Source organism: Nelumbo nucifera, chromosome 3 (genome assembly GCF_055504915.1).
Source record: "Nelumbo nucifera cultivar China Antique chromosome 3, China Antique-T2T, whole genome shotgun sequence".
NCBI lineage: Eukaryota > Viridiplantae > Streptophyta > Magnoliopsida > Proteales > Nelumbonaceae > Nelumbo > Nelumbo nucifera.
In genome coordinates this window covers 14,389,832-14,413,476 of record NC_142651.1, presented here as the reverse complement: position 1 = coordinate 14,413,476, position 23,645 = coordinate 14,389,832, and the positions used below count along the sequence as shown (strand labels likewise).

The window sequence follows — 23,645 nt, the reverse complement described above, 5'->3', positions numbered from 1 at the left end:
CATCTCACTGGAAAGGTTAAAGAACCAAAGGAAAGTACTGCAGAGCATGATTGGTGGGATCAAAAGAACAACATGGTTATGTCTTGGCTTCTAACCTCTATGCAACCTCAAGTGACAAGAAATTCTATTTAGGCTGAAATGACAGGAAATATGGGAGCAAGCCAAGACCACTTATGCTGAACAGTGGCATTGTGCTCATTTGTATCAGTTATTAGAAAAGTCCATGAGAGTAAATAGGGTGACAATCCTCTCACTATGTACTATTCTTCCCTTACCTCAACCTGGAAGGAGTTAGACCATTATCAAACCATTGACTGGAAGGATGACAGTGATGCTAAGGCTTATAAAAAATTTGTCTTAGAGCAGAGAGTGCTTGCGTTCTTTTTGTTGGGGTTAAATCTGGTGTATGAACCTATAAGAGTTCAAATTCTTGGGAGTAAGGGGCTTCCTTCAGTCCAGGAGGTCTATGCACTAGTGCAATACTGCAATCTGAAGAAAGTAAGAGAAATGAATGAATCCTACAGAGAGGGAGCACGTGGATCTAATAGCTAAAGGTGGTAGTAGTGAGGTGAAGATGCCTGATGTGAATAAGAGGCCAGAAGGGGATGTGATAGAACCGAAACGGAACAGAGAGAACTGGAGCTGTTTCGAGGGAGCTCACCCTCCTTAACTGAGAAGATAGGAGAAGAGAGGGAGAAGGAGAGGAGAGAGAGATTAAGAGAAGACGTTTATTCTATTCTGTTCTGTTGTTCTCAAGAGCTCATACAGACATTTATCATGGAGCACGTCCTCTGAATAACTAACAACCCACTCATTCCACCTGACGTGGACGACGTGAATACACAAACCGTAGTGGAGGCGTGGTGCGCGTGAACTCTGGAGAGGCCTGAGTTGGGCTTCGAGCGTAATGGGCCTGGATCCTTCCTTCTGGGTCTGCTGCTACTCGGGTCTTAACATACCCTTCCCCATTGAGAACGACCTTGTCCTCAAGGTCGATGGTGGGAAACCGCTTCTGGAGCTGAATGTAATCCTCCCAAGTTGCATCCGCCTCTGGCAGGCCCTCCCAAGCAACTAGGGCCTGTTTGTGGGTTCTTCTGCCAATTTTCACCCAACGAACATCCCTAATTCTTTGTGGTTTAAACATTACCTCACCAACTTCAGAGAACGGAGGGAGTGTGGGGCTGGTGATGTCAGAAGGGGATAGGCAGGGCTTAAGGAAACTAACATGAAAAACAGGGTGTAACTAGCTCTCTGTGGGAAGGTCGAGACGATAGGCTACACTCCCAATTCTCTCAACCACCTGAAATGGGCCAAATAATGGGGAGACAGCTTCTGAGACGCTCTTTGGGGCCAGAGACGCCTGTCTATATGGCTGAAGTTTCAAATGGACCCAATCTCCCATTGAGAATTCCAGCTCTCGGTGCTTCTTGTCGTAAGCAAGTTTCATATGTTGTTGGGCCCGCTGTAAGTGATACTTGAGGGTCTTAAGTATGTCGTCTCTCTCAGTGAATTGAGCTTCAACTTCGGCTACTGAGGAGGTTCCCTTTTCGTATGGCTTAATAGAAGGGGGGTCACACCCGTAAAGTACCTTGAAGGGGGTTGTCCCTGCTGAAACCTGAAATGTGGTATTATACCAGAATTTGGCCCATGGAAGCCATCTAGCCCACTGCTTGGGATTATCTCCTACAAAACATCGCAAGTAGGTTTCCAAGCACTGGTTAACTACTTCTGATTGTCCATCTGTCTGTAGGTGGTAACTAGTTGTATGCAGCATTTGGACACCTTGGGCTGTGAAGTAGGCTTGCCAAAAGGTGCTCATGAAGCGAGGGTCCCGGTCTGTCAAAATGGAGAGCGGGGTCCTGTGGAGCTTGGCCACCTCTCGTATGTAAGCCTGAGCTACGGTGGAGGCTGAATAGGGTCTGGAAAGAGCAATAAAATGGGCATACTTGCTTAGTCGATCCACCACCACTAGCACCACTGACTTTCCTTGGGAGATGGGAAGTCCGGTTATGAAGTCCATGGTAACCTCTTCCCAGACTTTCTCAGGTATGGGTAGGGATTGTAAGAGCCAGCCGGGGATTGAGTGCTGTACTTCTGTTGTTGACACGTAGCACACCTTGCCACAAAATCCTGTACCGTTCGTTTCATGCCCCTCCAATGAAAATGAGTGGCTAGTCGTTTGTAAGTACGGAGAGCTCCGGAGTGCCCCCTTGGGCTGAGTTGTGGAACAGATGTAACAGTTCTTGGTGATACCTGGACTGATCCGAAACCACCATTCTTCCTTTGTAGAAAAGAACTCCTCCCTTCACACTGTATCCTGGAGTGGTAGCAAAACCATCCAGAATTTGGGCCCGCAACTGGGCCAGCTGCTGGTCATGTTGAGCTTCTTGCTTTAACTGGCTCAGCAATGAGTAGGTAGGCTGTGATACTCCCATTACATGAAGATCCCCCATCCTGGAGAGGGCATCAGCTACAGCATTTGAGGGACCCGGTTTGTATTCAATGCTGAAATCGAACCCCAACAGTTTGGAGGCCCACTTCTGCTGATCAGGGCCCAATACCCTTTGTTCTAGTAAATGTTTGATGCTGCGATGGTCAGTCCTAACCACGAACTTGTGGCCCAGGAGGTACGCCCTCCATTTCTGGATGGCGAGAGCCACGGCCATCAGTTCCTTCTTGTATGTAGACTTTCCTTGGGCTTGTGGGGTAAGAGCCTTGCTATAGTAGGCCAGTGGCTTACCTTACTGCATCAAGACCGCTCCAATTCCTTTCCCAGAGGCATCAGTCTCCACTACAAATTCTTGGCTGAAATCTGGGAGGCCCAATGTAGGAGGTGTGGTGACCGCCTTCTTCAATAAATGGAAAGCTTCTTCAGCATGTGGATCCCATTCAAAGGAGTGTTTCTTCAGCAATCTGGTGAGGGGTGCGGCCAACACACCGTAGTTTTTGATAAACCTGCAATAGTAGCCAGTAAGCCCAAGAAACCCCCTTAGAGCTCGAGGTGTGGTGGGCCTGGCCCAAGCAACCATACAGGCTATCTTCTCTGGGTCAGTGGACACCTGCCCCCTTGAGATGATATGTCCCAAATAGTTGATTTGCGTTTGACCGAACGAACATTTGGTGGGCTTAGCATACAGCTGATGTTGGCGGAGCAGGCCCAATGTACACTGCAAATGGTCCAAGTGAGCGGCCCAATTTGGGCTGTAAACTAGTATATCATCAAAAAATAACAGAATAAATACCCACAAATAAGGTCTGAAAATCTCATTCATGAGTCTCTGGAAGGTGGACGGGGCGTTGGTCAAACCAAAAGGCATAAAAGAATTTGAAATGCCCATCCGAGGTTCGGAAAGCAGTCTTGTGAATATCTTCCGGGTGTACACGGATATGATGATAACCCGACCGCAGATCCAGTTTAGAGCATTACTTGGCCTTATCCAATTCGCCAAAGAGTTCTTCAATAAAGGGTATAGAATACCGATCCTTTACCGTGATGTTGTTCAAAGCCCTGTAATCCACACAAAACCTCCAGCTGTCATCTTTCTTTTTTACCAAAATAACTGGGGACGAATATGGGCTGCTACTGGGCCGGATAAAGGCAACTCCTTCACCATCCGTTTCATTTCTGTCCTCTGATAATGTGGGTAACGGTAGGGCCTGACATTGGCCGGTGGAGCTCCGGGTTGGATGGGAATTTTGCGGTCATGGGCCCTAGGAGCCGGAAGGGTGTGGGGCTCCTCAAACACATCAGGGTAAGCCCGCAGCAATCTCTGAAGCTGCTGTAACTCACTTGGGCTGAGGTTAGTGGTTACATTGGAGGGGATAGTTGTGGGCTCAAGAGAGCCCATGCTCATTAGTAATGGGGTAGCTGTGTACTGGCAATGTTTAAGAATGGCCTCCAGGTTCTCTTCAGTCATGGGCTGGTTTTTAATTCCCCTTAAGATGTAAGATTGCCTGTCTTGGTTAAATTGCATGGTTAACTCGGCCCAGTTGCAAACTACAGGACCCAACATTTGGAGCCACTGTACTCCCAGAACTACATCTGCCCCTGTGAACTCCAAGAGGTGTAGGTCCACTTGGAATGTATACCCCTGAACCTTGAGCCCCACTGATTTGCACTTCCCTTCACAAGTAATGCGTTGGCCATTGGCTACATTCACTGCAAAGCTCGGAATGGGTTCAGCCATGAGACCCAACTGTCGGGTTAACTCGGGAGTTATGAAGTTCAGTGAACTCCCACTGTCTATCAGAACAGCTACTTGTCTCCCCAATATTTGGCTCTGATACCAGTTGATAGAACCGAAACAGAACAGAGAGAACTGGAGCTGTTTCGAGGGATCTCACCCTCCTGAACTGAGAAGATGGGAGAAGAGAGGGAGGAGGAGAGGAGAGAGATTAAGGGAAGACGTTTATTCTATTCTGTTCTGTTGCTCTCAAGAGCTCATACAGACATTTATCATGGAGCACTTCCTCTGAATAACTAACAACCCACTCATTCCACCTGATGTGGACAATGTGAATACACAAACCGTAATGGAGACGTGGTGCTTGTGAACTCTGGAGAGGCCTGAGTTGGGCTTCGAGCATAATGGGCCTGGATCCTTCCTTCTGGATCTGCTGCTACTCGGGTCTTAACAGTATGAGAAGTCCAAACTATGGTGCACTCATTGCCAAAGGGAAGACGGAGGAAACTCTGGGTGGTTCTGGAAGTTGAAGTGTCTTTGTGGTCTAGGGGGAGAAAGATTGAGGACTATGGTGATAGATTTTGGTGGGATCCACGTGGCACAAAGGGATTGGAAGCATCAGCAACACCCAAGGGACCACTGGACGCCCATAGCACAGGTCCCCACTTCTCCACAGTCACTCCTCTCACACCTACTGCTCCAGGATTTCGAAACGAGCTTCCATCAAACTTGAGATTTAACTCCTTGTCAGGAATGGGAACAAAGGGTCTCAAAAGGGTGAGGGTGGGGAAGGGAAGATTGAAGGATTTCCACAAGACATTTGTCCAGGTCACAAGACAGGGAGACCTGTAAGCTCACCCAAGGCTTAGCCCAGGTGTTGCAAAGGCTGATGATGTGGTCTTCTATTTCCCCCTGAGATTGTGATCTGTTATCAAAGATCCTGTTATTACGTTCTTCCCAGATTCATAGCAGCATGTGTGATGATCTTCCAGTAAACTTTTCCTTTGATCGCCAACACTTGACTATGCCGCTGGTTGAGGAAATCCAAAATATTACTTGGAAACACCCAATTCTGGCTAGTTAGAGAAACAAATTCCAGATTCTGCTAACCATTGGACAATGGAGGAGAAGGTGTGTGGCTGTTTCATCACTTGCCAAGCACGTGATGCCAACCTGAAGAGACAAGCAAACCTTGCCTTTTTTTTTCTTTTGACAGGCATCTCCGGTATTTATTTTGCCTAAGCAAGCCTCCCATACAAAGAAAGAGACCCTTGTGGGAACATAAGTGTTCCAAACTTTCTTCACTGGGAAGCTAGGGGTGTTCTCCTCTGTGGTTAAAGCTCTGAAGGAGTTGGAGGAAAATTGCACAGAAGGGTTTAGGGTCTAGGATCTATGATCTGGGTTGTTAGGAGAGGTGTTATTTGTGGACAGAGAAGGCAGGCAGTCTGCAATACTAGCATTTCAGCTTTCAGAAATCCTGTACAGTCTAGGGAATCTCACAACAAAAGAGATATCCCCACACCAAATATTTGTCCAAAACTTGATGTGACAACCATTACCAATGGTGTATCTTGTAAAAGTAAAATGAATTAGGATGGATAGTGACAATGCCTAATCAAGGGCAACAAGAATTGATTCTCTTCAGGCAAAAATTTCTGTTCCACCCATCTGACAATATTTACTTTTTATTGATTCTGTTCACCGCAGTCCAAAGGGCTTCAGGTTCAAGGGGGTATCTCCAGAGGCACTTGCCAAGAAGGGAAGCGTTCTGATCTTTGATTCTACCAATGCCAAGGCCACCTGCGTTCTTTGACTTGCTCACTATCTCCCAATTAACCCAATGCTATCCACTAATATTTCCACTTTCCCATAAAAAAAACCCTTTGTAATTTCTCAATCCAGTTTCTCACTTTCGCTGGATTCCTGAAAACCGACAAGAAGAAAGTGGGGATATTCGCCAGTGCAGCCTTTAACAAATCTACCCCCCTGTTTTGAAAGATAATTTGATTTCCATGTTGCTAATCTTATTTCACATTTCTTTACCATAGCATCCCAGAAAGTAGTGCTCTTTGTGTTTCCCCCCAATGGTATTCCTAGATAGGACAAGGGCCAATTCTCCAACTTGCACCCCAATATATCTGCTAGACCTTGTAACCTTTCCTTGTTGGCAATATAAATGCCTGCCAATGAGTAGCATGTAGGAAGATGGAGGGTGAGAGGGGATTCAGAGTCGTAGGAAGATGGAGGTCTGAGGTGTTGATCGAAGCTAAGACTTTCAAGTTTGAAGAGGAACGGATCAAAGGTAAGGATGCGCTGAAAATCAGAGAGAATAACAGGGCAACAGTACTGGTAACTGTTAGAATGCTCGAGTCAGGGGTATTTTGGTCATTCTGGACTATCTGCTTGAGAGTGAAAGGTCTATTGTATCTGAGTTTAAGTTATGTGTCCAATCTTCTTTTTTTTTTCTCTCTTGATCTCTTGGACGTGGAAGACAGAGAAACCTAATCGGACTGGTCAGGTCACTTGCGACTGCTTTCTTTGGGTTCTTCCTTGGTCATAACACCAAGGAAACCCTAGTAGAAGAGGGGCGATGCTGTAAAGACTCTCTTCTCTTTGTTCAATGTTGTGAAATTTGATTTCTGGGTTTGCACCTTCGTACAGGTGCTGGACAGGGTACGTGTTCCTTGTTTTTTTTTCTGTGGTCAATGGTGTGAAGGCCTTGTTTTTTGGGTTTACACCTTTGTACAGACGCTGGACTGTTAGTAAGCATGCACTTAGTCAAACTGCTAGTAGACTGTTTTAACGACTAGTTGCTAGACTGATTACTGGGCTGTTCTGATAGCCAAACTAGCACTGGGCTGATTTCAGCAGTTTTTTTTTTCTCTTTCCAGAAGTAAAATTCTTGGGGGTTTAGCACTCTGATTGTGGCTGTGGTGTAGTTGTGTGGGATCTGGTCTGGTACACTTGTGATTCTGGTTCTTGTAGTGTAGGCTCTCTTCCTCAATGGCAAACTATGATTCAACTTCATCTGGAGTTACACCAACCTGTAGCACAGCTGGTATGGGAGGTGAAAAATGATGTTTCCCATGCCCATTACCCCTTTAAATGGTCTAAACTACCTGGAGTGGGCTAAAAGTGTAAAACTTTATGTAACGGCAAGGGGAAAAGCTGGTTACATAAATGGGGGGGGGGTGAAAGAACCCAAGAGTGAGACAACTGAACATGATAGGTGGGACCAAGAAAACAGTATGGTGATGTCTTGGCTCCTTGCAGCCATGGAACCTGATGTGAAGAAGAACTTTATGTGGGCAGACACCGCTAGTGAGATTTGGGAACATGCCAAAACTACCTATTCTGAGCAAAGGCATTATGCCAAGGTTTACCAGTTGCAAGCTGAATCCTCAACCTGTAAACAGGGAAATCGTAGTTTGTCTTCCTATTATTCAGCCCTTACCTCCATATGGAAAGAATTGGATCATTATCAGGCTATAGAGTGGAAACATGATGACAATGCTAAGGCCTACAGGAAGCTGGTTTCTCAGCAGCGTGTGTTTGCCTTCTTGTTGGGACAGAACCCTGCCTATGAACCCTTGAGAGTTCAGATCTTAGGAAGCAAAGAGTTGCCGTCGGTTCACGAGGTATATGCTCTTGTTCAATCGGAAGAAAGTAGGTGGAGTGTGATGGTTACAACCGAGGGGGAGCAACAGGTTGCTTTGGTTGCAATGAGTAATAACAACATGGGGAAGAAAAGTGACACCAAGAAGGCTGATGATAAAGACAAGTTGTTTTGTACCCACTGTCGGCGCTCACGACATACACGTGACACATGTTGGGACATTCACGGGAAACCCAAGTGGGCAGTGAAGAACCAAGAACAGGGTAAAGGGCAAGGTCAGAAGAAGATGAACACAACACATAATGCAACACATGTGGCAACCCAAGATACTCAGGTTGTCGGTACTACCCGGGACTACCTTACTAATTCTGATCCCAAGGAAGATATAATGAATTCCTTCAGAGACCAGTTGGAGCCATATGGTAGGGCTTTGCGACAGATGGATAGTTCAGTTACTGGTACTCCTACTTCATTTGCATCAACGTCAGGTAATGCGGCTTCTGCATTCCATGTCACTCCCATTGGTTCCCCTTGGATCATTGACTCAGGGGCCTCCAACCACATGACCGGTAAGCCGAACTTGTTTTAGACTTATAGCCTTTTGTCAGGAAGGGATAAAGTGAGGCTTGCAGATGGATCATTCTCCTCCATTGTAGGCCAAGGATCAATATCTCTTCCCCATGGCTTTAACCTGAATTGTGTATTGCATGTCCCTCAACTTCCTATAAATTTGCTTTCAATTAATAGTATCGCAAGCTCTTTGAATTGTAGTGTAACCTTTTTTCTTGGTTCATGTGTTTGTCAGGATCTAACTTCTGGGAGGACGATTGGTAGAGGGAGCCTAGTGGATGGTCTCTACATTCTCGACAACAAAGCTGGTCTCTCGGTGTCATCCTCAGAGTCACATAGTCAGTCAAATAAGAGTCAAATTTTTTTGTGGCATAATCGATTAGGTCATGTTTCTTTTGAAATAGTAAAGTCTTTGTTCCCGGTTTTATTTAAGTCATTTTCAATGTCAGAGTTCCAGTGTCAAACGTTTCAGTTGAGCAAACAATGTAGAACAACTTTTCACTCAAATAATAAAAGATCAAGTGTTCCTTTTCATGTTGTGTATTCTGATGTATGATGGCCTACTACTATAATCTCTAAGGGCGGATATAAGTACTTTATCACATTGATCGATGACTACTCTCGCTATACATGGGTATTATCTATGCGTAGTATAGACGAAGTTCTAAAGATTGTGAAAGACTTCCAGAAGATGGTATTTACGCAATTCCATGTTGAAATACAGATCTTTCAATCCGACAATGCAAAAGAATATTTCCATGGTGAGCTCAACGAGTTCTTTGCCTCCCACGGATCAATTCATAGGAGCTCATGCGCAAGAACACCACAACAAAATGGTGTTGCAGAAAGAAAAAGCAGGCACCTCCTTGAGGTAGCTCGCGGGATGATGTTACACATGAATGTTCCAAAAAGGTTTTGGATGGATGCTATACTTGCAGCTGCTTATGTCATCAATCGCATGCCCTCCAGAGTGCTGAACTACATGGCCCCTCATCAGTTGTTGTTCCCTCAGTCCCCTTTATTTTCCATTTCCATGAGAGTTTTTGGTTGTCATGCCTTTGTCAATGATCTGTCTTCGTCTCGAGGTAAGTTAGACCCTCGGTCCATTCCTTGTATCTTCTTGGGGTATCCCTCCTCTCAAAAAGGGTATCGGTGCTTTGATCCCGTTAGTCATAAGTTTTTTGTGTCTATGGATGTGTCCTTTGAGTTTGAGCCATTCTTCCCTGCTTCTCCTCAGGGGGAGAGTAGTAGTGTGGAAGAGAAGCAAGTTCAGGTCTGCCAAGTATCTCTTCCTTCTATTCCGGATCTTGCTCCCTTTCGTGTCTTCCAACGTACACGCTGTAGAGATCAGCATCGTGATATGTGGAGCAGCCAAACATTGAGCAACCGACATTGTTAGACTCCCAGGAGGTAAGTCCAATCCCTGTTGCACCTACTGATACCCCTACTCCTACTGTGGATGACCTTGACATTTCTATTGCTCAAAGAAAGGGAGTCAGGTCATGCACTACCAAACACCCCATTACCCAGCATGTCTCCTATGATCACATTTCCCCCTCATACCGAGCCTTTATATCCGCAGTTGATTGCATCCCTGTTCCCAGAAATGTTGCAGAAGCCTTAAAGTGCCCCGAATGGACAGATGCCATGAAGGAGGAGATTAATGCTCTTCATAAAAATCAAACTTGGGAATTGGTGGATCTTCCGAAGGGGAAAAACCCCATGGGGTGTAAGTGGGTGTTACAGTTAAACTCAATGTAGACGGGACAATTGAAAGGTACAAAGCAAGATTAGTAGCCAAAGGGTACACTCAAGTGTACGGGGTCGACTATGATGAGACTTTTGCTCCAATAGCTAAGATGAACTCAATTAGGGTTCTCCTGTCATTAGTTGCTAACCTTGACTGGGAATTGCATCAACTAGACATAAAGAATGCCTTTTTAAATGGTGACCTAGAGGAGGAAGTATACATGGTTTAACCCCCTGGATTCTGTGCCAAGGGAAGTGAAAATAAGGTGTGCAAGTTGAGAAAGTCTCTGTATGGTTTAAAACAATCTCCCAGAGCTTGGTTCAGTAAGTTTCACATGGCAGTTCAGTAGGTAGGCTTCAAACAATGTCAGTCTGATCATACACTCTTTGTGAAGAGATGTCAGGAACAGGTTGCTATATTGATAGTGTATGTGGATGATATCATCATTACAGGAAATTGGAGTTCAGAAATACAAAAATTGACACAATTCCTTGCATCTAAATTTGAAGTGAAAGATTTAGGTCCCCTGAAGTATTTCCTTGGAATTGAAGTCGCCCACTCAGAAAGGGGTATCTTCATTTCTCAAAGGAAATACACCCTTGATCTATTACAAGACACAGGCAAATTAGGTGCAAGGTCAGCAGATACTCCCATGGATGTTGACCACAAGTTGGGTGATTGTGATGGTGAACCTCTGAAAGATGTGAAACAGTTCCAAAGGTTAGTGGGAAAGCTGATCTATTTGTCCATGACCCGTCCAGACATTGCCTATTCAGTTGGGGTTCTAAGCCAATTCATGCACTCTCCTAAGAAACCACACATGGAGGCAACAAAGAGAGTTCTTAGATACTTGAAAAAGTATCCCGGAACAGGTCTACTATTCAGTAAACATAATCACCTAAAGGTGGAAGTCTTTACAGATGCTGATTGGGCAGGTGCTGTGGATGATAGAAAGTCCACGAGTGGGTATTGCACATTTGTGGGAGGAAACCTAGTGGCCTGGAAAAGCAAGAAACAAAGTGTGGTAGCAAGGTCAAGTGCTGAAGCTGAATATAGAGCTATGGCACATGGGGTGGCTGAAGTCCTTTGGCTAAAAAATCTTCTAGGGGAGCTTGGAGTTGTTGTTCATAATCCTATGTCTCTTTACTGTGACAACAAGGCAGCCATAAACATCGCCAGCAACCCTGTCCTACATGAGAGGACCAAGCACATTGAGGTGGACAAACACTTGATAAGGGAAAAATTGGAAAAAAGGGAAATTTGCATCCCTTATGTTAACTCCAAGGAACAACTCGCTGATGTCCTCACAAAAGGGCTTCCATACTCGCGACACAATGAGTTATGTGACAAGCTGGGCATGATAGACATATTCAACCCAACTTGAGGGGGAGTGTTGTGAGGATTATTTAATTGTTATTGAAAAAGAACTACCTTTCTTTCGGTGGGAGAATTACACTAATTAAGGCCACGCTTGCTAACTTAACCATCTTTTTCCTATCGGTGTTTAAAATCCCAGTGAAGGTTGCTAACAAATTAGAGAAGCTTATGAGAGATTTCCTGTGGGAGCCAGGAGAGGAGAAGAGGGATCACAGAGTTAGCTGGGAGATAGTATGTAGGAGTAAGTCTTGTGGTGGCGTGGGGCTTGGGAGTATCAGGAGAAGGAATATAACTCTGTTGGGGAAGTGGTTGTGGAGGTTCCCTATGGAGAAGGAGAGGCTATGGGCTAGAACAGTGGCAAGTATACATGGGCTGGAACACAATGGATGGGACGCTAGAATCAGAGCTAGGACCACAAGCAATTCTCCTTGGAAAGCCATTCATGACCTGCTACCAATTTTCTCCCCTAATATCAGGTATGACTTGAATTCCGGTAACTCCATAAAATTTTGGGAACAAACCTGGGTGGGGAGCGCCCCTTTAAAGGATCAATTTCCTTCTTTGTATGATCTTTCTGATTTGAAAAATGAGCTGATCTCGTCTTTCATCATCCCGTCCTCTTCCACTTCTGGGATTGGGTGGAACTTGGGTCTAAGAAGGGATTTGAGGGACTCAGACCTCGACAGTATTTCGAGCCTTGTTGCACTTCTTGATAATGTTGTCTTAGACCCCACTAGGGCGAATTCTAGAATTTGGACACCTACCCCCAATGGCATCTTCTCTTGTGCTTCGTTCTTCAAAGTCTTGAGTCAGTCCACCAGTCCTACCTTCCCCCCTTTCCCTGTTGGTGAGGTTTGGTGCAGAGCAATACCTCCTAGGGTTGGTAGTTTTTGTTGGGAAGCCTATCTGGAAAGAATCAACACTGGTGATCTACTCCAAAAGAAGAGACCCAATACTTGCTTGTCACCTCAGTGGTGTATTCTATGTAAAGCGGATGGGGAGACTGGTTTTCACCTACTGGTGTCTTGCCACTTTGCGAGGTCAATTTGGGATTGGGCTTCCTCCTTATTTGGATGCAGATGGAATCCCCCATCAGACTTGCAGGGCCTTTTCTCCCCTACCTTTTTCAGGTGGCGGATAAAAAGGGGAAGGATAATGTGGAGAGGACTAAGGGCTACAGTATGTTGGACATTGTGGGAAGAAAGAAACTCCAGGATATTCTCAAAAACCCAAAGAGGAGCAGTAGATCTGAGGGCTCTCATACATATTAGGGCGGTACAGTGGCTGAAATATTTGGAACTATTCACAGATTACACTGTGGATGACATGTTGAGGAAGTGGGGTGAAATTGCAAATTGCACACAGACCAAGTCAATAATGAATGTGGCTTGGACTCCCCCACCTAGTGGATTCTTGAAATTAAACTTTGATGGATGCAGTAGGGGAAATCCGGGGCAATCAGGGATTGGAGTTGTTTTTAGGGACGAAAATGGGGTCATCTCTGCCATGTTCTCAGGCCCAATTGGAGTGGGTGACTCCCTTAGAGCTGAGATCTTTGCAGTTATGGAAGGAGTCCGGAAAGCTAAGGAGTTGAACATCAAGAAACTCATAATTGAAGGGGATTCAGAGGTGGTGATAGGGTGGCTGACTAAAGATCAAAATGGTTTATGGAAGTACAACAATGAGAGGAGGAAATTCATGTGGCTGGTGCGGGAGATGGAAGTTAAGACATGTTGGGTTAAAAGATCGGCTAATTCCCTAGCTGACGGTTTAGCTAAACAAGGGGCAGAAAGGAATTCACTGTTTCGGGCTAAGTTGTAACTTTAGTGTCTTCTTTTCTCTTTTTCTTCTTTTTTTCCTTTTATGAGGCTCTCTGTGTCTTGGAAGATAAGTGTGTTTGTCTTCCTCCTGTAAATTTTCTATTGATGATTTAATGAAAGTGTTATTGATAAAAAAAAAATTATTTAATTGTTATTTTATAGTTGCTGTTAGTGTTAAGATGTTGTTAGTCTGTTATTTTCTTTCTTTCTTATTAGTTTGTTTCTAAGGAGTGGCTCCAGGGGCATACTTGTAATCTCCCATTCCTTTTATATTAAGTTATTATAAATAACTAAACTGGCAGCAGCCAGTAGTTGTAGGTTTTTTGTCTCTCAATCATATCTTCCTCTTCTTCTCTCTCTCTCTCTCTCGTCTCTCTCTCTCTCTCTCTCCATGAATGATTACAGAGAGGAATTTGTTAATCCGGGTGTGAATTCCACTTTTATAGCTTTGATTCCAAAAAAGAAAAATGCAGGACTTTAGGCCAATCAGTTTGGTAAATAGCCTGTATAATATAATTGCAAAGGTGTTGTCTTTGAGATTGAAGGAGGTACTACCAGACATCATTGCACAAAATCAAGGAGCTTTTGTGAGTGGAAGATAGATTACTGATCAAATCATCATTGCTAATGAGAGTGTGGAGAACTTCAAGAATTATAAAAAGAAGGGAGTGGTTTGTAAGTTGGATCTGGAAAAGGCTTATGACTTGGTGGACTGGGAATTTTTGAGGAAAGTTATGACCAAATTTGGGTTTGGGGCTAGGTGGTGCAAATGGATCATGGGTTGTGTTTGGAATTGTCATTATTCAATACTAGTGAATGGGACAATGGTAGATTTCTTTCCAGCCATTAGGGGTATAAGACAAGGAGACCTCTTATCTCCTTTCTTGTTCATACTAATTGCTGATGTTCTGGGGAAATTGATTCATAGAGCAGACTCTAGGGGTCTCATTAGAGGTTGGAGAGTTGGAAGGGAGGAATCCCCTCTCACTCACTTATAGTTTGCTATTGATACGATTATGTTATGTGGCTGATTTGGTGAGAAATTGGAAGGAGATAGCTTCTTCTGCCCTCTGTAAGAGGACCTGTAGTCCTTCGTGGTCCCCTCCTCCCTCTGGATTCATAAAATTGAATTTTGATGGTAGCTGTTTAAGGAACCCAGGGCCTTATGGGATTGGGGGAGTGTTCAGGAATGAGGAGGGGGCTATTATTGCTATGTTCTCAGACCCAATTGGGGAAGGAGACTCTCTTAGGGCTGAGATTCTTGCAGCCCTGGAAGGTATTCAAAGAGCAAGGGAGTTGAACATCAGATGTTTGGTCCTTGTAGGTGACTCGGAGGTGGTGATTAGGTGGCTAAAGGAGGGAGACAACGATTTATGGAGTTATAACAATGAGAAGAATAAATTCAAATGGCTGAGTAGGGATATTTTGGTTCATTACACCTGGGTGAAGATGACTGCTAATTCTTTTGCTGATGGGTTAGCAAAGCAAGGGGTGAATAGGGATTCGATTTTTTGGGCTAATTTTTTACTTTTTCCCTTTGTATTCTTTTGGTGGGGAGTTAAGTCTTTTTACCTCCCCTTTGTACCTAAGCTTCACATGGTTTCATGTCATTAATAAAGTTTCTTGTTATTGATAAAAAAAAGATACGATTCTGTTCTGTGAAGGAGGTAATGTGAGTTTCATCAGGAACATGAAACTGGTGATACAACTCTTTGAGCAAATGTCAAACTTGAAGGTGAACTTTTGGAAAAAGTTGTATAGTGGGTGTGAATATGGAGGAGGGAGAGATTAGGGAGAGTGCAGAAGTTCTAGGGTGTGAAGTTTTAGGATGGCCATTGAATTATCTAGGGTTGCCGTTAGGTGATAACCCTAAGAGAGAGAGCTTCTGGAACCCGGTGGTGGAAAGATTTGAAAAGAGACTTTCTCTAGAAAAAGAATTGTTGGTTCGGCTGATTTAGTGTTTATGTTAGCCATATTTGTGTCTTAAGTCCTTAGTTATTGGGCCTAAACTTGTTTAATGTTTTATTTGTCTAGGTGTCCCATCACTAATCAGGGGCATTCTAGTCCATTCATGTAACATTATTTTGTAAACATCTATATAAGATTGTAGGGCCGGCTGAAGTAGATGAGCCGCCATTCTCTTCTTCTTCTCTTCTTTTTCTTCTTCTTCTTCTTCTTCTTCTTCTTCTTCTTCTTCTTCTTCTTCAGCTGCTGTGTTCCAGCAAACATGGTATCAGAGCACTAATCTGTCTGTCTGGTTACAGCCGCCACTTTTCTGCTCTTCTCTATTCCCTTTTCCTCTCTCTCTCCTATCTTGGCTGCTGTGAAGAAACCCTAGGGTTGACCGTAGAACACAACAAGGTCTGTATCTAGAGTTTCCCTTGGTTGTAGGGCCCAAGGGGAGTTTGTTCCAGATGTCGATGCCCTACTAGACACCTTGCAGCAGGTAGTAGCCATTCGACTGCTAAGAGAGATTTGTGTGGAACAGATCTAGGTGGAAGGACTGACTTTGACAGTCCTAGTACAGATCGTAAGGGTGATCACAGTCTACGAAAGCAGAAGTCAAAGCCCAGCCTAGTCCAGAAGTGTTCAGCACAGTACAGAGCTGGATTGTTCTTGGTTTCAGACCTGTTACGAGGGGTTCTCAGGCTTGTAACAGCTTCGGTAAGTCTGAAATAGTGTTCTTTGTACTGAGTTTTCAATTGTGATCACTGTAAGAGGAAGGAGATGTCTTCAATATCGGGAGAAGTGTCTTCTAGGGATAATAGAACTGGTGGGAGGTCTCCTAATCTGGAAAATCCAAATCTGCACAGCTTGCAGATCACCAGTGTATTGTTGGATGAATACAACTTCAGAGAATGGTCTGTTTCAGCCATGCTCTTCATTACTTCCCAGGAACTCATGGGTTATTTAGATGGACAGAAGAAGGAACCTGAAGTGGGTAGTGTGGAGTACGCAGTATGGCGTAAGGAAAATGCTACTGTTATTTTTTTTTATCAATAAAAATGCTATTGTTATGTCCTGGCTGCTTGCTTCGATGACTCCAAGAGTGGCTAGGACTGTTCAGCACTTTCCCACTGCTGCTAAGATTTGGGAGAAAGTTTCTAAAACTTATGGACAGAGAAAGAACAATGCCAGAATTTATAGGGTAAACCAAGTCATTGTTGCATTGAGACAAGGAGATATGGCAGTTGCAACGTATTTTGTAACCCTAGAAGGACTATGGGAAGAACTTGATCATCATCTTATTCTTGATTGGGAGAATGCAAAAGACAAGGAGAGGCATGATAAACAAATTGAAGAGGGTAGAGCCTTTAAGTTCTTGGCTGGTTTAGACCCAATGTATGAGAGCATAAGGTCTCAAATTTTGGGAAGGGATGAAATGCCAGATTTACATCATGTCTATTATCTAGTAAGGAATGAAGATGTTAGGAGGAAAGAGATGCAAGTTGACACTCAAATACAGCCAGTTGAACAACCTGTTGAACATTCAGCCCTGATTTCTTCAAACCAAAAGGGGAACAAGCATTCAGATAAGAGGCATCTTAAGTGCACTCATTGCGGAGGTGAAAGGCATGTAAAAGAGACTTGTTGGGTTCTTTATCCTCATATGAAACCAGCTGCGTTAAGGAAAGACAAGAAGCACCAGAAGAATCAAACAGCAAGTGGGAACCTTGTTACTAGTCACAGTGGTGATAGCTCGAAGAACACATCTACAGTTGCATCTTCTCCCATGGGACAAACTGCTAATTCCTCCGCATCCGTGTCCTTGGGTTTCACTGTTGATGAGGTAGAAGTCCTTAGACGGGCCTTAACCCGTCTAAGGCCTAATTCGCTTGCTTCCACCTCCCTTGCCAGATCAGGTATTGTCTCTGCTTATAGTGCAACTAGTTCTATTGACTCTATTTCTTGGATTATTGATTCCGGTGCAACTGACGACATGACACACATGTCCTCTTTATTTTCTTTTTATCAATTGATGTCTGGCCAAGATAAGATGAGAGTTGCTGACGGTTCTCTCTCCACCATCTCTGGGAAGGGGGGGGGGGGTTTGACCTAAGCAAGGACCTCTCTCTTAAATCTGTTCTACATGTTCTCAATCTTACTTCCAATCTCTTATCTGTTTCAAAGCTTACCAAGAATTTAAACTGTAGCATAAATTTCTTTCCTACTCATTGTGTCTTTCAGGACAGATTGACGAAGAGAACGATTGGGAGCGGTCATGAGTGTGGAGGTTCTACTATTTTGATGCAGACATCAGTTCAGCGTTACAAACATCGGCTGCCAGTAGTTAGAATATTGAGGAGTCAATAGCTAGGTTACACTTGTGGCATGCTAGGCTAGGTCATTTACCTTTTTCATCATTGCAAGGGCTGTTTCCTGAATTATTCAAGGGTGTTTCAAGTCAAAGTTTAATTTGTGAAGTGTGTCAGTTGTCAAAACAATGTAGAACTCTTTATCCAATTTCTAATAATGAAATTCAAGCTCCTTTTGATTTGGTCCATTCTGATGTTTGGGGCCCTTCAGCTCTTGTTTCTGTAGATGACTTTCGTTACTTTATCAGCTTTATTGATCACTACTCACGATGTACATGGATCTACTCTTTAAAAGGACGTGATGAAATGCCACGGATAACTATGGCATTTTGTAAAATGATTGAAACTCAATTTGAAATCCCCTCAACAGAATGGGGTTGCTAAGCGCAAAAATAGACACTTATTGGAGACCGCTCGAGCTTTACTATTTCAGCACAAGGTTCCCAAGCACTACTGGTCTCAAGCAGTCCTTACCACATCATATCTGATAAATCGGATGCCATCCAAGGTGTTGGGTATGAAAACTCCTTTCTCTGTCATTTGTCCTAATCTTCCAGACTTTCCTCTTCCACCTAGAGTCTTTGGTTGTGTATGTTTTATACATGTAAAGGATCCAAAGAAGACCAAGTTGGATCCTAGGGCTACGAAAGGAATCTTTCTAGGGTACTCTCCTACACAGAAGGGTTACAAGTGTTATGATCCTGTCACCAAGAAGAAATACGTCACAAAAGATGTGGTATTTTTTGAGTCTCAATCCTATTTTCATTCTTCCCAGAATCCTCTTCAGGGGGAGACTAGTGGGATGGAAGAGGATTCTTCTTCCCCCTCATTTTTTGTGCCTCTTTCTGCCTTGGGCCTTCCATCTTCTCCTCTTGATCCTCCTAGTTGTAGCATCCCAGGTGAACCTAGTGAGGCTCCCATTGCACCTGTTACCACTCTTGATGCTGCAGATGTTATTGAGGACACCAATAGGCAACAAAAAGATATAAGAATCACCTACAACAGAAGGAAAAAAGACCCTCTAACTCATGGCAGCAACCAATCGGACTCTGATCAATCCGTCTCAGTAACTCCAGGTAATCTTAGCACTCATACTTCTGATTTGGATCTCCCTATTGCTCTTCGTAAGTCTACCCGTTCTTGTACTATCCGACACCCCATTGCTGAATTTGTTTCTTACTCACGTTTATCTCCTCGTTATTATTCCTTTGTGTCTGCTCTCTCCTCCGTGCATGTCCCTACTAGGTACTCAGAGGCAGTGTCTGACCCAAGATGGAGAGAGGCTATGAATGAAAAAATGAAAGCCTTAATGAAAGCAAGGACTTGGGAATTAGTGGATCTACCAGAAGGGAAGAGCACTGTGGGATGCAAGTGGGTGTTCACTATAAAGCATAGGGAGGACGGGTCCATTGAAAGATACAAGGCCAGACTTGTGGCAAAGGGGTTTATTCAAAAGGAAGGGATTGACTACAAAGAGACTTTTGCTCCAATCGCGAAGCTCAACACAATCCGGGTTTTATTGTCATTAGCTGCAAACTTCTCATGGGAGCTACATCAGTTGGATGTGAAGAACGCTTTCCTAAATGGCGATCTACGTGAAGAGGTATTCATGGATCCTCCACCAGGTTATGGTTTTGATGGGAAAGTGTGTAAACTGAGGAAAGCATTATATGGTCTTAAGCAGTCTCCTCGGGTTTGGTTTGAGAAGCTTTGTGGGGCCATGAAGAGAGTGGGATACACTCAAAGTGGTGCAGATCATACCTTGTTCATAAGGAAACAAAATAGCAAACTTACGACACTCATCGTCTTTGTGGATGATCTGGAAGAGATAAAAAGATTAAAGGAGTTCTTGGCTTCTGAGTTTGAGATCAAAGACTTGGGCCATCTGAGATACTTCCCTGGAATTGAAGTTGCTAGGTCACAAGAGGGCATCTATATATGTCAACGGAAGTATGTCCTTGATCTTCTAGAGGAGACAGGTATGATGGGGTGTAGACCAGCAAATACTCCAATAGAACAGAACCATGGTCTACAGGAATCAGTAGGAGAGAACTACCTTAATAAAGAGAGATACCAAAAACTGGTAGGGAAGTTGATATATCTGTCTCTCACTCGACCAGATATTGCTTATGCTGTACATGTTGTCATCCAGTTCATGCACTCTCCAAAGATTCCTCATATGAGAGCAGTGGAAAGGATTCTTAGGTACTTGAAGACTTGCCTAGGAAAAGGAATTTTGTTCAAAAAACAGAATAAAATTGAAATTGAAGCGTATATTGATGCAGATTGGGTCAATTCTGTTGGAGACAGGAAGTCTACTTCTGGGTATTGCACGTTTGTTGGAGGGAATCTGGTTACATGGCGAAGTAAAAAGTAGAATGTGGTTGCTAGATCAAGTGCAGAGGCTGAATATCGAGCTATGGCTCATGGTGTTGCTGAACTACTATGGCTTAGGACCCTTCTTGGTGAGCTCGGGATAAAGGTCGAGTGTCCTCTCAGGCTATACTGTGACAACAAGGCTGCCATCAACATTGCAAATAACCCAGTGCAACATGATAGGACGAAGCATATTGAGATTGACCGACACTTCGTTAGAGAAAGAATAGTCTCAGGGGAACTTTGCATTCCTTATACTCCTTCCGAGATGCAGATTGTAGATGTGCTAACAAAAGGACTAGCTTTAATGAAATTCTTAGACTTACTTGGCAAGCTAAACATGACTGACATCCATGCTTAGCGGGAGTGTTGGTTCGACTGATTTAGTGTTTATGTTAGTCATATTTGTGTCTTAAGTCCTTAGTTATTGGGCCTAAACTTGTTTAATGTTTTATTTGTCTAGGTGTTCCATCACTAATCAGGGGCATTCTAGTCCATTCATGTAACATTATTTTGTAAACATCTATATAAGATTGTAGGGCCGGCTGAAGTAGATGAGCTGCCATTCTCAAATCTTCTTCTTCTTCTTCTTCTTCTTCTTTGTTCCAGCAAACAAGAATTACCTTTCTCTTGGTGGAAGGACTACACTGATTAAGGCCACACTAGCAAACTTACCCATTTATTTCCTGTCAGTGTTCAAAATCCCAATGAAGGTTTCTAGCAGATTGGAGAGGATAATGAGAGATTTCCTTTGGGAGCTAGGAGAGGAGAAGAGGGATCATAGAGTTAGCTGGGAGGTGGTGACCAAGAGTAAAAACTGTGGTGGTTTGGGACTTGGGAACACTAGAAAAAGGAATATGGCCCTTTTGGGGAAGTGGTTGTGGAGGTTCCCATTGGAGCAGGAGAAGCTATGGGCTAGAATAGTGGCAAAGCTACATGGGCTAGAGCAAAATGGATGGGATGCTGGAATCTGAGCTAGGACCACAAGCACTTCACCTTGGAAATCCATTCATGATCTGCTACCAGTATTCTCCCATCTTTTCAGGTATGATTTGAATTCAGGTAACTCCATAAAATTTTGGAAACAAACTTGGGTGGGGAATGCCCCTCTAAAGGACCAGTTTCCTTCTTTCTATTCTCTATCTGATTTTAAAAATGAGCCAGTTTCTTCTTTCATTCCCCCTTCCTTTTCCAGTTTTGGGCTTGGGTGGAACCTGGGTTTGATAAGGGTTGTGAGGGACTCAGACCTTGACAGTATTTCGAGCCTCCTCGAACTTCTTGATAATGTTTTCTTAGACCCCAGTAAGGTGGACTCTAGAATTTGGACCCCTACCCCCACTGGCTTTTTTTCTTGTGCTTCCTTCTTCAAAGTCTTAAGCTAGTCCACCAATCCTGTAACCCCCCCCTTTCCTTGTTAATGAGGTTTGGTGCAGACCAATTCCTCCTAGGGTTGGTAGTTTTTGTTGGGAAGCCTATCTGGAAAGATTCAACACTGGTGATCTGCTCCAAAATATGAGACCCAATACTTGCTTGTCACCTCATTGGCGTGTTCTTTGCAAAGCGGATGGGGAGACTAGTTTTCACCTACTTCAATAGAAGCAATAATCCTCTACCTGGATCTTAAATAAAAAGAATATACCAACACCAACCGAGTAGAATATAACTTAACGAGATAGAAATCCCGAGACATTCTACTATATCTGAATCTGATTACTGACTATATTCTATTCTAAATCACTAAGAAAAAAGAAAAAAAAAAGATATACCTCCTCTTTGATTTAACCTCTTCTTTAGATTTTATTATATTCATATGTTTATGAATATTCATTTCATATGTTTATTTTGTTTTCATATTTATATTGAAATTGAAACATAAAAAAATCTAAAAAAGAAACTAGAATAGAAAAAAATATTCTATAGAATATAGAATATATATGTATGAACCAATTTGCAAAGTCAATTTGGGAGTGGACTGAGGGCTACAGTATGCTAGTCATTATGGGAAGAAAGAAATTTCAAGATGTTCTCAGAAGTTGAGAGAGGGGCTGAAGAACTGAGGGCTATAATCCATAATAGGGCTGTACAGTGGCTGAAATCCTTGGAGCTATTCACAAATTACACAGTGGATGACATGTTGAGGAAGTGGGGTCAGCAATGAGTGTGTCTTGGACCCCCCCCCCCCCCCCCCCCCCCCCCACTTGCTGGATTCTTAAAATTAAACTTTGATGGGAGTAGTAGGGGGAGTCCTGGACAATTAGAGATTGGGGGTGTTTTTAGGGATGAGAATGGGGTCATTTCTGCCTTGTTCTCAGGCCCAATTGGAGTGGGTGACTCCCTTAGAGCTAAGATCTTTGCAGTTATGGAAGGAGTCCAGAAAGCTAAGGACATGAATATCAAAAAACTCATAATTGAAGGGGACTCAGAGGTGGTGATAGGGTGGCTGAATAAAGACAACAATGGCTTATAGAATTACAACAATGAGAGGAGGAAATTTAAGTGGCTGGTGCGGGAGATGGAAGTTAAGATGAGTTGGGTTAAAAGATCAGCTAATTCGTTAGCTGATGGATTGGCTAAACAAGGGGTAGAAAGGGATTCAATGTTTTGGGCTAAGCTGTAATTTTATTGTTTCTTCCTGTTTTTTTCTTTTCTTTCTTGAGGGCCCAAGTTGTATTTGGAAGATAAGAGTGTTTGTCTTCCTTTTTGTAATTATTCTGATGTTGAATTAGTGAAATTGTTACTGATATATATATATATATATATGTATGTATGTATGTATGTATGTATGTATGTATGTATGTATATATAAATGCCTGCCAAACTACTTTTTGAGAGAGTGGTCTTCAATCCTGTCACACCTTCAAAGCATCTTATCACCTCTTTAATATCAATTAAGTTCTCTTGACTAGCCCTCAAAGAACAAAATTGTCATCTATGTATTGCAAGTGAGAAATGTGAACATCCCTCCCCCCCCTCTCCCCACCTTGAAACTTTCCACAGGTTTAGGCTCTTGGCCTTCTCAACAAAGTTGTTTAAGATATCTGAACTTAGGATGAAAAGTAGAGGGAAAAGCGGGCATCCTTGTCTTAACATTAGGTCAAGGCTAGCAATTCTCTAGTGTCGTTTAGTGCTAAGATTAGGTCAAGGTTTCTTCACTCTTTTGAGGTGTCCTTTGTTTTCTTATTTTGATATATTTCTTTGGAATATTATGCATTTTAACACCATACTACAAGGTAGCAACAATGCTTCTTTTGCAATGCACTTTCTCTTCAAGGGCAAACATATTGTTCTTTTTACCCTCAAATTTGTGAGAATTTGACATATTAAACCTTTTAATTGGTTTCAGGAGTTGACCTTTTTACTAATGATGTTATTGTTCTTATTATTATGATTATTATTATTATAATTATTTGGGTCTTATGATGGTAATTCTACGTGCAGGCTATTACAACCATTAAGAAAGGGGCATATCTGCTGAAGTATGGTCGTAGAGGGAAACCAAAGTTCTGTCCTTTCCGGCTTGCTAATGTAAGTTTCTGAACATATAATTAGCTAGTTATTTCCTATCCCATAATGTTCTCCCTAGTATTTTGTTATTAACCCATATCATGAGAGTAAAGATCCCAATTGTTGCAAAGC

The 23,645-nt window shown here is 43.2% G+C and overlaps 1 protein-coding gene across 6 annotated transcripts in view; it reads left to right on the top strand.

Annotated features, from left to right (window-relative positions):
- Window positions 1-23,645, top strand: part of LOC104602902 (PH, RCC1 and FYVE domains-containing protein 1-like) — an 81,074-nt gene that overhangs the window by 23,377 nt on the left and 34,052 nt on the right. For all 6 annotated transcript variants that reach the window (XR_016084365.1, XM_088901823.1, XM_088901821.1 and 3 more), the window contains one exon: window positions 23,448-23,534. Coding sequence is in view for 5 of the 6 variants with exons in the window: in XM_088901823.1 (XP_088757949.1) it covers window positions 23,448-23,534 (87 nt within the window). In the remaining variant the exon portion in view is untranslated. The remainder of the gene's footprint in view (window positions 1-23,447; window positions 23,535-23,645) is intronic.